At 48.6% G+C, this 13913-nt stretch overlaps 1 protein-coding gene across 3 annotated transcripts in view; it reads left to right on the plus strand.

The window, feature by feature from the left end:
• Window positions 1-13913, plus strand: part of LOC140426827 (arginase-1-like) — a 131314-nt gene that overhangs the window by 62047 nt on the left and 55354 nt on the right. For all 3 annotated transcript variants that reach the window (XR_011948307.1, XM_072512058.1, XM_072512063.1), the window contains exon 5: window positions 10611-10705. Coding sequence is in view for 2 of the 3 variants with exons in the window: in XM_072512058.1 (XP_072368159.1) it covers window positions 10611-10705 (95 nt within the window). In the remaining variant the exon portion in view is untranslated. The remainder of the gene's footprint in view (window positions 1-10610; window positions 10706-13913) is intronic.

Below are 13913 nucleotides of genomic sequence, written 5' to 3' on the forward strand. Positions count from 1 at the left end.
CAGCCCTATGTCTCTAGTTAGATGCATTCCTTTCTGGACCTTGTCGAGGACTGATCACACATCACATACTGTAAGCAACAAATCATTTTTCTTTACTAAAGGTATGGAAGAGGTACCAAAGGATTAGAAAGTGGCAAATATGGCACTCTTATTGAAGAAAGGATGCAAGGGGTTCCATCCTGGCCCTGGGCTCAGTGTCTGTGTGGAGTTTGCACATTCTCTCTGTGTCTGCATGGGTCTCACCCTAACAACCCAAAAAGATGTGCAGGTAGGTGAATTGGCCATGTTAAATTTTCCCTTCATTGGAAAAAAATAATTGGGTACTCTAAATTTATTTAGAAAAAAGAAAGGGTGTCAGAACAGTACTAGTGACAACAGGCCAGTTAGTTTAGCAACAGTGTTGCATCAGGTTTTAATTCGATATGCAGGGAAAGAAATCAGCAGGCACTTGGAGAGGTTTGAGTTAATTAAGGAGAGCCAACTCAGATTTATAAAGGCAGATTGTGCTTGACTAATTTAATTTGCTGATGAATGGAATGCAGTGGATATTGGCGATATAAATTTTAAGAAAGGATTTAACAATGTACGACAAAAGGCCAGTTAACAAGGTTGAATTTGATAGAATAGGAGGATCAGTGCCCATTCAGATTAAGGGGCGCGAGAATCACCAGGGGCTGGCGTGAATCCCGCCCCCACCGGTTGCCGAATTCTCCGGCACCGGACATTCGGTGGGGGCGGGAATCGGGCCGCGCTGGTTGGCGGGCCCCCCCCCCGGCGATTCTACGGCCCGGATGGGCGGAAGTCCCGCTGCTAGAATGCCTGTCCCACCGGCATGGATTAAACCACCTCTCTTACCGGCGGGACAAGGCGGCGCGGGCGGGCTCCGGGGTCCTGGGAGGGGCCCCCACGGTGTCCTGGCCCGCGATCGGGGCCCACCGATCTGCGGGCGAGCCTGTGCCGTGGAGGCACTCTTTTCCTTCCGCCTTCGCCACGGTCTTCACCATGGCGGAGGCGGAAGAGACTCCCTCCACTGCGCATGCGCGGGGATGCCGTGAGCGGCCGCTGACGCTCCCGCGCATGCGCCGCCCGGCAATGTCATTTCCGCGCCAGCTGGCGGGGCACCAAAGGCCTTTCCCGCCAGATGGCGGGGCGGAAATCAGTCCGGCACGGGCCTAGCCCCTCAAGGTTAGGGCTCAGCCGCTCAAGTGGCGGAGGATTCCGCACCTTTGGGGCGGCGCGATGCTGGTCTGATTTGCGCCGTTTTTGGCGCTGGTCGGCGGACATCGCGCCGATTGCGGAGAATCCCACCCAAGAAGTCTTACAACACCAGGTTAAAGTCCAACAGATTTGTTTTAAATCACTAGCTTTTGGAACGCAGCTCCTTCCTCACGTGAGTCAGTGCTAGGCTGACCTCTTTTTTTGCTATGTATAAATGATTTGTATTGTGCAATGTGGAGTAAAATTTCAAAATATGCCAATGATACCAAACTTAGAGGAGCAGCAAACCATGAGGATAATATGAGTTTCCTGTAACAAGGCATGGATAGGCTAGAAGAATGGCAAGAAAAGCGGCAGATGGAATTTAATACAGAGAAGTGTGAGGCGATGCATTTTGGCAGAAGGGACGGGAATAGAAAGTGTACTTAGTGGCACATTCTAAAGAGAATGCAGGTGTAGAGGGACCAATGCATAGAGTTTAAGAGTAAAGAGGTTATGAGGGAACTGTATAAAATGTTGGTTCGGCCACAGCTGTGTGCAGTTCTGGAAAGCACATTATAGGAGGGATTTGACAGCACTGGAATGGTTGCAGAGGAGATTTACCAGAGTGCTGCCTGGGTTGGAGAGTTTTAGTTATGAAGAGAGATTGGATAGACTGGGGTTGTTTTCCTCAGAGGAGAGGAGACTGAAGGGAGGACATGATTGAGGTGTATAAAATTATAGGGTATGGATAGAGTAGACAGGAACAAACCTTTCCCCGTGGTGGAGGGAGGACTCATAAATCTTTTATTAAGATTGGACTCATAAATATTAATTGGCTTTGTATAATCATCAATATCATCACAACTTGTACATATCATCAGTTATCTACCTGTTTTGTACAATTTTCTTCAACAAAGTACAGAAAATATGTAAAAGGGAAAAAGGGGGGGTGTAGTGATATGCATCACTGTATATACACAAGGGGTTAATGTAAATACACTACAACTAAGTAACCACTAGAGGGAGCACCAGAAATGTATATAGTGGACAGACAGGAAGGTAGGAGGCACTCTTCACAGGAACGGCAGCTGGTGAGCAGGACACAGAAAGACAGCTCAGATGTAACAGATAGTATAAGTGCTGGAGAGAGGACAAATTCACACATTAAAGCATCTACTTCAAATGTAAGACTACAAGCTTTATTCAGACACAAGGAATAATACATAGGGTTATGGGAGAAGGCAGGGGAATAGCATTGAGTAAGGTAAAGGTAAAGTCGCATTGTCCCAGATGACCATAGGCTGCTTTCTTCTTTGAAGGGGAGAGCTGACTGCTGGTGATTTAACCTGAGGATCAGCACACCTCATGAGAGGGGCAAGGATGAGAAGGCGGGCCTTCATTGAGTAAATTGTTCATTCCCTTATCTGGCGCAGACAGGATAGGCCAAACACGGCCTCCTGCGCTGTAAAGATTCTGTGATTCTGTGAATTCATCCCTCAAAAGAATCTCCCTGGAAATGCAGTAGAGCACTGGGGGCAATTTTGTGTGCCCAGCACAAACCCCGCTATGTCGGAAAATCCCGGTCTCTGAGGATCTGGCCTTGCCAGCATCTTTGGGTGCCGCACATCTCATACACGGCGTAAATCACTTCAAGCTCCAAAAAAATGATTAAGTGTGGAAAGATCGTGATTATTCCTTTTTTTAAATGTTTTTATTGATTTTCATCTTTTTCTGATACATAGTCCAGCAATCACTGAAAGGTAAATGCTTTCATATTTACAGAGCTCCCTCAGAGACGCGAGCAGAGACACACAAAACAAATAGAGAAAATATACATATTCAAACAAGGAACCTTATGACAATTTACATGTCTCTCCCAGCCACTGTGGCTGTAGACTCTATCTGGCCGTTCCAACCTGATTGGCCTCCCGGTGTTGGCCCTGGCGTGTATCGCCCAGCATGCCAGTGTTGTCCCTGTTTCTCCCTCTTGCCCTCGGGCCCGTCCTCCGTGGCTATGCCGCCTGTATTCTGTGGTCCCCACTGTGGGTCATTTTTAACCCCCCCCCCCCTCACTCACTTCCCCCAACTTTCCCCCCTCCCTCCCCTCCCCTTTGTGTATTGTGGTTCACCTGTGCCTCCCCACCCCCGTTCTATTGGTTGCTGGCTATGAACAGGTCATGAAACAAGTTGGTGAATGGTTTCCACATCTTGTGAAAGCCCTCTTCCGACGCACAGATGGTGAATTTTATTTTCTCCAGTTGGAGGAATTCTGACAGGTCGGAAAGCCAGTTTGCAGCTTTGGGTGGTGCAGGATTCTTGGGCGAGCAATTAAGCAGGCAAAGGCTAGGGTGTCAACTCCCCCTCCCCATGTAGAGTTCTGGCTGTTCTGAGACCCTGAAGACCGCCACTTTGGGGCATGGCTCCATCCTCACCCCATAACCTTGGACATTGCCTCAAAAAAGGTTGTCCAAGGGCAGCACGGTGGCGCAGTGGGTTAGCGCTGCTGCCTCATGCGCCGAGGTCCCAGGTTCGATCCCGGCTCTGGGTCACTGTCCGTGTGGAGTTTGCACATTCTCCCCGTGTTGCGTGGGTTTTGCCCGCACAACCCAAAGATGTGCAGGATAGGTGGATTGGCCAAGCTAAATTGCCCCCAAATTGGAAAAAAATGAATAGGATACTCTAAATTCATTTTTTAAAAAGGTTGTCCAGAACCCGACAAGTCTGGTGCAGGCCCAGAACATGTGGTGTGGTTGGCCGGGCCTCCTTGGCACTGCCCACAATTGTCCTCCACCTCCGGGAAGAACCTGTTCATTCATGTTCTGGTTAGGTGCGCTCTGTGTACCACCTTTAACTGCATTAGGCTCAGCCCTGTGCATATGGAGGTGGAGTTCGTCCTGTTTAGTGCTTCAGAGCCCCCCTCCCCCCCCCCCCCCCCCCCCCCCCCCCAACCTCTATGCCCAGTTCTTCCTCCGATTGTTCTCTTGTCTCGTCCTTGGGGGCATGCCTCCTCCAAAGTCGTCCATACAGGTCACTGCAGTTCCCTTTCCCCAAGTTGCCCGCGTTCAATAGTCCCTCTACAGTGAGTGTCTCAGCGTCCGTGGGTACATCTTTGTTTCCCTACGGAGGAGGCTTTTTGATATTGCATGTACTTTTAATTTGTTCCCTTTACACAGCTGGAACCACACCGTCAGTTCCTCCAAAGTCGCTAGTTTGTCATCTGTGTACATGTCGCTAACTGTCAGTGTCCCCTCGTCCTGTCTCCACCTTTTAAAGGTGGCGTCCATTGTTGCTGGTGTGAATCTGTGGTTGTTACAGATGGGGGTCATGGTGGACATTTTGGTCAGGCTGAAGTCTTGCCTCAGTTGGTACCATGTTCGGAGCTTGGCTACAACCACTGGGCTTTTTGAGTGTTTGGTTGGGGGGGGGGGTGGGAGTGCTGTTGTGGCTATGGCCCAGACAGACGTCCCGATACAGGAACTCTCCTCCATCTTCACCCTTCTGCTCCCGATTCCTTCATCCATCCCTTCACTCTTTCTGTTGTGGCCGGCCAGTGGTTAAATTGTAGGTTTGGAAGGGCCAGGCTTCCCATACTTCTTTTCATTTGTAAGAACCTTTTCGGATCCTTGAAATATTCCACCCACACACAAACACCATGATTAGTTTATCTACTGTGCTGAAGAAGGCTTTGGGGCTGTTAGTCTGCACTCTTGCCATGGGAGCGTTGTGCAGAAGTTTCACCCCGGCGGTGAACCCCGATCCAAGCCCAAACCTCTCCAGTACCTCTCCGAGTTATTTCCACTCGACTCTGTTGAAGGCCTTTTCTGCGTCCAGGGAGATGATCACTTCTGGTGTTCTTTCCCCGCTTGGGGTCATTATCACGTTTAGCAGGTGCCTGATGTTCGACATTGCTGCATGCCCTTGACAAAGCCCGTTTGGTCCTCTACAACCACCTCAGTACGCCGCTCTCCATCCACTGAGCCAGGATTTTCCTAGGATTTTCAAGACTACTTTGAGAAGCAAGATGGCTCTGTAGGACCGGCATTCAATTGGGTGTTTGTCTTTCTTGGGTTCAGTTGGGTGTTTGTCTTTCTTGGGTATCAGCGATATTGAGCCTTGCCCCAGTGTTGGTGGCAGGTAGCCCCTTACCAGCGAATCTGTGAACATCTTCCGTAAGTGTGGGGCTAGAGCTGGTGCAAATGTTTTGTAGAAGTCTGCCGGAATCCACTTGGCCCCTGCATCTTCCCTGCCTGCATGGAGTTGATACACTCCATGACTTCCCCCAGTTCTAATGGTGCCTCCAGGCTCCATCTCCTATCTTCCCCCACAACTGGTTTGTCCAGTTGGTCGAGGAACTGCTCCATCCCTTGGGGGTTTCGGAGGTGTACAGGGAGAAGGCCTCAAATGCTTTGTTGACATTTTCCGGTTCGACTACCAGCCGGCCGTTGGTGTCCCTAACCTGTGCTATTTTGCTCGTGGCTGCTTGCTTTCGCAGCTGGTGAGCCAGCAGGCAGCTGCCTTTGTCTCCATGTTCATAGAAGTTCCCCCATGTCTGACGGAGTTGGTGCACTGCTTTCCTCGTGGAGAGCAGGTCAAAGTTCATTTGTAGCTTTTTCTTCTCCGCCAGAAGGTCTACGGTCGGGGCCGCAGAGTACTACCTGTCCACCTCCAGTATGATGTCGACCAGTTATTGCCGATAACTGGCTCTTCCCTGGCTCTGCATGTATTGTAAGCAATAATCTCTCCTCTGCTCACAGCCTTCAGCACCTCCCAGAACGTGGAGGGTGAGACCATCCTGTTTTGGTTATTGGTAATGTACCCATCTATGGCCTGTGATATTGTTTTGCAAAAGGCCTTATAGGCAAGGAGGGCCAAGTCCAACTTCCATGGGGGATCATTGTGCCGGCCTGCCTTCAACCTCACAGCCATGTAGTGTGGAGCGTGGTTGGAGATCCCAATTACGGTGTATTCCGCTCTTAATACTTCTGGAAGCACAGATTTCCCCTCTACAAAGAGGTTAATCCTGGTAAATAGTCTGTGTACCTGGGAGAAGAAGGAGAACTCCCTCTCCCCAGGGTGTGTGAACCTCATGGGTCCACTACCCCCATCTGTTCCATGAGCGTGCCTAGTTCTTTTGCCATGTTAGATTCTTTTTCCTTGTTTCGGGGTTTGATCTGAATCTCTGTGGGTCCTGTACATAGTTAAAGTCCCTCTCCCACGATGAATGTGCGTGTTTATGTCAGGGATTTTGCCATGGTCTTCTTTATGAATTCCATGTTGTCCCAGTTGGGAGCGTACACATTAACAACGACCACTGGTCCGTGTGGAGTTTGCACATTCTCCCCATGTCTGCGTGGATTTCACCCCCACAACCCAAAGATGAGCAAGTTAGGTGGATTGGCCATGCTAAATTGCCCCTTAATTGGAAAAAATATATAATTGGGGTACACTAAATTTTTTTTTTTTTTAAAAGAAAAAAAAACAAGGACCGCTGGTGCCCCATCCAGGGCAACACTGACCATGACATACCATTCCCCTGGGTCTGTAACCGTCCTCGTCTCTATAAACACCGTCCTCTTACTAAGCAGTATGGCCACCACCACCCCCCCCCCCCCCCCCCCCAGCTCTCGTCCCGTAGCATGAATGGTATGTCTGTCCTACCCAACCCTTTCCTCCCCACAGTCAGTCCTTCTCCCTCAGGTAGAAGACTATAGAATTTACAGTGCAGAAAGAGGCCATTTGGCCCATCGAGTCTGCACCGGCTCTTGGAAAGAGCACCCTACCCAAGGTCAACACCTCCACCCTATCCCCATAACCCAGTAATCAAACCCAACACTAAGGCCAATTTTGGACACAAAGGTCAATTTATCATGGCCAATCCACCTAAGCTGCACATCTTTGGACTGTGGGAGGAAACCGGAGCACCCGGAGGAAACCCACGCACACACAGGGAGGATGTGCAGACTCCGCACAGACAGTGACCCAAGCTGGAATCGAACCTGGGACCCTGGAGCTGTGAAGCAATTGTGCTATCCACAATGCTACCGTGCTGCCCACCAGCACGGCTATGGCGGCCTTCATACTTTTCAGATGGGCGAAGACTCTAGATCTTTTCACTGGGACGTTAAGTCCCCTGACGTTCCAGGTGACTATTCTAATGGGGGGTTTCTGTCCCCTCTCCTCCTGCGGGATCAACCATACTTACCTTGTGGATGCACCCCTGCACTTCGGGGTTTCCCTTTATTAGGGGGCCATCCAATATGGCTGTGATCATCATACTCACCGTGAGGCTGGGCCCCTGCGCTCCAGGGTTTTCCTTTGTCCAGAGGCATCCCAAAATGGCCACCAAAATGTGTATGCAATGGGGGTGAGCTCCTGCACTCCGGGGTTTCCCTTTGTTTGGGACCCTCCAAAGTACCTTTGTGTTCCTTGCTGCCATGTGCGATCTGTCATAGCCAGCCTAGAGCCCCCCCCCACCGTCCCTTTATTTTCCCTTCGGATCTGTTTCTCCCCCCCACTTACCCCTATAGTTGTCCTCTTCCCCCATTTCCCCCCCCCCCACCCCTCTTACTGACCCTCCCCTCTCGGCAGGTGCCCTCCCCCCGACAGGAGATGCGCCATGACCCCCCCCTTCACTCGTACCTCCTGGCGCTAGCATTCTCGCTAGTGTGGTGGCCCCCCTCCTGCGGTCGGCCTTCCCTTCGCACGCTGCATGTCTGTTTCCCCTTCCTTCTCCTCACCCTCTCCTGTGCCAAGCTGCTCTCGCTCCCTCCTTTCAAACTGAGGTGGTGCAGTCCCGCTCAACTAGTCTTTGGCAGTCACAATCACAAGGGCGTCTGCTTAATCACTGGTTCTGCTGCTGTCTTCCTGGTTTGTGTTTATGGATGAATTTGTCCGCATCTGCAGGCATGGTGAAGTAATGCTCTCTGCCCTGGCAGGTGACCCAGAGCTTGGCTGGATACAGCATTCCAAATGTTATCCCATTTTTGTACAGGGCTGCTTTGGTTCTATTGAATTCCACCTGCCTCCTGGCCAGGCCCTCCCCAATGTCCTGATAGATCCTAAGTGGTGTCACTCCCAGTTGCAGGGCCTTGTCTGCCTGGCCCAGTTCAGGATTCATTCCTGGTCTTGGTACCGGTCTAATTTTGCAATTATGGCCCTTAGCTATTCCCCGGCCCTGGGCTTTGGCCGGAGTGACCTGTGGGCTCTATTCCCGGCAGCTTGGAGAAGCTGTCTCTCCCCACCAGGTTGCCCATCATCTGGGCCACATATTCCGTGGGGTTCCTGCCCTCGGTTCCCTCCAGTAGGCCCACCAAGCGTAGGTTCTGGCACCGCGATCGGTTGTCCTGATCTTCAATCTTTCCTTTTAACATCCCTTGACTGGCCACCAACCTTGCCACCTCCTTTTCCATTGCAGCGATCCGGTTGCTCTGATCCGTTGAGGACATTTCCAGCTCCTTTATGGTTGCCCTTGAGTCTTCAGCTGCCTCTCCATCTTTTCCAGGGCTGCCTGCATGGTGATCAGCGCCCCTGCCACCTTGACCATTGCCCTCACATCGACTTCAATGGCCTCCTTGAGTTCCTGCGAAAGGAATTCCCTCCATCTACTCGCTGGGGAGGAGGAGCTTGGTTCGCAGCCTGGTCCCTCTCGGTCAGGTGTGGCCAGGGTTTCATTGCCTCACGTGCTTGCCATCTCCATTCATCTCTCCAGGTGTTGTCTTTTCCTTCTTTTCGCCCTGTGGGGCTGCTGCTGCTCAACATAATTAGTCTTGCTGTTGTTGAAGGAGGGCTAGGGGCTGTTTTTTTCCCCATTTCCAGCAGGCTATTTTGAGTTTAAAGTGCCTAAATCCAAATTCTCAGGAGGAGAGCCACTTTTCATGCGTCCACTCTGCACATCCCTGTCCAATCCCGATTATTCTATGGCCATGATCAATGTACTGGGTTGTAGGATGGATCGGGGGAGTGGGACTGGATGGAGTGCTCTTTCGGAGGATCAGGGCGGACTCAATGTGCCAAATTACCTCCTTCTGCACTGTGGGGATTTTATGGATTGGGATTGTGCCAGAACAGCCAGCGCAATTCGCACTGATTTTCGCATCCAAAATGACATTTTTGGGGGAAATTCCAGCCGCTATGAGAGAACTCCGGGTAAATCTATGTTCTACAGTCAGGGCTCCTGAAACAATTGAAATGAAAAAATGAAAATCGCTTATTGTCACAAGTAGGCTTCAAATGAAGTTACTGTGAAAAGCCCCTAGTCGCCACATTCCGGCGCCTGTTCGGGGAGGCTGGTACGGGAATTGAACCGTGCTGCTGGCCTGCCTTGGTCTGCTTTCAAAGCCAGCTCTTTAGCCCTGTGCTAAACCAGCCCTAATTGTATCATTCCTATAACAATGCCTTCCAAGAACAACTGACTTAGGTTACAGCATGACTTGTTAATAGAAATTGGCATAATTTTTTCCAATACGATTTCTAACATTAAAGTTTGACAAAAACTTGACAACAAGAAATATTTTACCGTCAAAGAATGTGCACAGGTACAAGATTTTTAGTAGTACTTCTTCTTACATTATTAACAAAATTTTCAAAGATTTCTCAGCATATTTTCTGTCAGTTAAGTACAGTGAAAACTGGGTCCTAGATGTAGCAAAATATATGAAGAAATAGGGCCAGAGAATATTTCCACACTATGCTAGTAATAAAGCACATTTTATCACAATAAACTAATCCAGTGGTTGCTGCTGTTTGCTGTGTTATAATGAATTTCAGTTGAAGTTCCATTTTACATTAGGACCTCTGAGCACAGGTCCCATAACCGTACACATTATTCTGCCCTGAGATGTGAACAAGGAACACTTAATAAATACCATGTTCAATAAAGGGCGGGTCACGGTAACACAGTGGTTAGCACTGAATCTTCACAGCGCCAGGGACACAGGTTCGATTCCCGGCTTGGGACACAGTGCGGAGGCTGCACGCTCTCTCCATGTCTGCGTGGATTTCCTCCGGGTGCTCCGGTTTCCTCCCACAAGTGCCGAAAGACGTGCTTGTTAGGTGAATTGACATTCTGAATTCTCCCTCAGTGTACCCGAACAGGCAGCGGAGTGTGGCAACGAGGGGCTTTTCACAGCAACTTCACTGCAGTGTTAATGTAAGCCTACTTGTGATACTAATAAAGATTATTATATATGAATTGTTTCAACATAAATATCTTCTGTGACCTTTGTTCGCCACATTCCAGAAAGTAAGGGGAAAGTGTAATTGAGTGGTCAATCTTTACCATTAAAATAATTATAAAGCACTAATTTTAGACTTTCAGGTTACCTCAATCTAAAGCAATTTTCTGTCTGATAGCTAGTGGGTCAAAATTTCTTGAACTCTCTCTGAGTCACTCTTCATGTTTTCCATCTTAGATTCCAGCTCTCCCAGGATTCAGTTGGCTGGAACCATGTTTATCTGCAAAAGATATTGTTTATGTTGGTCTGAGAGATGTGGATCCTGGTGAGAAGTGAGTTTCTTAATTGAAGACATGCTGAGAATGAAAAATTAGTCTAATTAATATTTAACTTTCAAGTATTAGAAGCAATTGTCATTTATTCAGTAAATCTTTTAGTATCATATCTATGGGAGCATAATTTTCCTGTAATATATAGTAGATTAATTTCTGGTAATTGTGCAGTAATAGTTATAAATATATTACAGAGGCTGCAATCACTTTGTCAGCCTAGTAACTAGTTGTTTTCAACTTCCAGCATTATTTCAATATAACTGAGAGGTTATCCACATAGGACCTACACACTTACCTTTTCAATCAATATCTCAATACACTCACTAACTTGTGTCCTCTCTTTATGTGGGCAGAATGGCACATACTGCAAGGGAGTGACCCTGGAGAAGTGTCCAATGTCATAACCCTCACCCAAGTGGAGCATGGAGCCATGGAGATTAGTAGCTGAGACATAGAACATAGAACAATACAGCGCAGTACAGGCCCTTCGGCCCACGATGTTGCACCGAAACAAAAGCCATCTAACCTACACTATACCATTATCATCCATATGTTTATCCAATAAACTTTTAAATGCCCTCAATGTTGGCGAGTTCACTACTGTAGCAGGTAGGGCATTCCACGGCCTCACTACTCTTTGCGTAAAGAACCTACCTCTGACCTCTGTCCTATATCTATTTCCCTTCAGTTTAAGGCTATGTCCCCTCGTGCTAGCCATTTCCATCCGCGGGAGAAGGCTCTCACTGTCCACCCTATCTAACCCACTGATCATTTTGTATGCCTCTATTAAGTCTCCTCTTAACCTTCTTCTCTCTAACGAAAACAACCTCAAGTCCATCAGCCTTTCCTCATAAGATTTTCCCTCCATACCAGGCAACATCCTGGTAAATCTCCTCTGCACCCGTTCCAAAGCCTCCACGTCCTTCCTATAATGCGGTGACCAGAACTGTACGCAATACTCCAAATGCGGCCGTACCAGAGTTCTGTACAGCTGCAACATGACCTCCTGACTCCGGAACTCAATCCCTCTACCAATAAAGGCCAACACTCCATAGGCCTTCTTCACCACCCTATCAACCTGGGTGGCAACTTTCAGGGATCTATGTACATGGACACCTAGATCCCTCTGCTCATCCACACTTTCAAGAACTTTTCCATTAGCCAAATATTCCACATTCCTGTTTTTCCTTCCAAAGTGAATCACCTCACACTTCTCTACATTAAACTCCATTTGCCACCTCTCAGCCCAGCACTGCAGCTCATCTATATCCCTCTGTAACCTGCTACTTCCTTCCACACTATCGACAACACCACCGACTTTAGTATCGTCTGCAAATTTACTCACCCACCCTTCTGCGCCTTCCTCTAGGTCATTGATAAAAATGACAAACAGCAACGGCCCCAGAACAGATCCTTGTGGTACTCCACTTGTGACAGAACTCCATTCTGAACATTTCCCATCAACCACCACCCTCTGTCTTCTTTCAGCTAGCCAATTTCTGATCCACATCTCTAAATCACCCTCAATCCCCAACCTCCGTATTTTCTGCAATAGCCTACCGTGGGGAACCTTATCAAACGCTTTGCTGAAATCCATATACACCACATCAACTGCTCTACCCTCGTCTACCTGTTCAGTCACCTTCTCAAAGAACTCGATAAGGTTTGTGAGGCATGACCTACCCTTCACAAAGCCATGCTGACTATCCCTGATCATATTATTCCTATCTAGATGATTATAAATCTTGTCTCTTATAATCCCCTCCAAGACTTTACCCACTACAGACGTGAGGCTCACCGGTCTATAGTTGCCGGGGTTGTCTCTGCTCCCCTTTTTGAACAAAGGGACCACATTTGCTATCCTCCAGTCCTCTGGCACTATTCCTGTATCCAATGATGACATAAAAATCAAAGCCAATGGTCCAGCAATCTCTTCCCTGGCCTCCCAGAGAATCCTAGGATAAATCCCATCAGGTCCCGGGGACTTATCTATTTTCGGCCTGTCCAGAATTGCCAACACCTCTTCCCTACGTACCTCAATGCCATCTAATCTATTTACCTGGAGCTCAGCATTCTCCTCCACAACATTATCTTTTTCCTGAGTGAATACTGACGAAAAATATTCATTTAGTATCTCGCCTATCTCTTCAGACTCTACACACAACTTCCCATCCCTGTCCTTGACTGGTCCTACTCTTTCCCTAGTCATTTGCTTATTCCTGACATACCTATAGAAAGCTTTTGGGTTTTCCTTGATCCTTCCTGCCAAATACTTCTCATGTCCCCTCCTTGCTCGTCTTAGCTCTCTCTTTAGATCCTTCCTCGCTACCTTGTAACTATCCATCGCCCCAACTGAAACTTCACACCTCATCTTCACATAGGCCTCCTTCTTCCTCTTAACAAGAGATTCCACTTCTTTGGTAAACCACGGATCCCTCGCTCGGCACCTTCCTCCCTGCCTGACCGGTACATACTTATCAAGAACACGCAGTAGCTGATCCTTGAACAAGCTCCACTTATCCAGTGTGCCCAACACTTGCAGCCTACTTCTCCACCTTATCCCCCCCAAGTCACGTCTAATGGCATCATAATTTCCCTTCCCCCAGCTATAACTCTTGCCCTGCGGTGTATACTTATCCCTTTCCATCCTTAACGTAAACGTCACCGAATTGTGGTCACTGTCCCCAAAGTGCTCACCTACCTCCAAATCCAACACCTGGCCTGGTTCATTACCCAAAACCAAATCCAATGTGGCCTCGCCTCTTGTTGGCCTGTCAACAAACTGTGTAAGGAAACCCTCCTGCACACACTGTACAAAAAACGACCCATCTAATGCACTCGAACTATATCTTTTCCAGTCAATATTTGGAAAGTTAAAGTCTCCCATAATAACTACCCTGTTACTTTCGCTCTTATCCAGGATCATCCTCGCCATCCTTTCCTCGACATCCCTAGAACTATTTGGAGGCCTATAGAAGACTCCCAACAGTGTGACCTCTCCTTTCATGTTTCTAACCTCAGCCCATACTACCTCGGAAGATGAGGCCCCATCTAGCATCCTCTCCGCCACCGTAATACTGCTCTTCACTAGCAGCGCCACACCTCCCCCTCTTTTGCCTCCTTCTCTGAGCTTACTAAAACACCTAAACCCCGGAACCTGCAACATCCATTCCTGTCCCTGCTCTATCCATATCTCCGAAATGGCCAC

This window comes from Scyliorhinus torazame, chromosome 1 (genome assembly GCF_047496885.1).
Source record: "Scyliorhinus torazame isolate Kashiwa2021f chromosome 1, sScyTor2.1, whole genome shotgun sequence".
Lineage (NCBI taxonomy): Eukaryota > Metazoa > Chordata > Chondrichthyes > Carcharhiniformes > Scyliorhinidae > Scyliorhinus > Scyliorhinus torazame.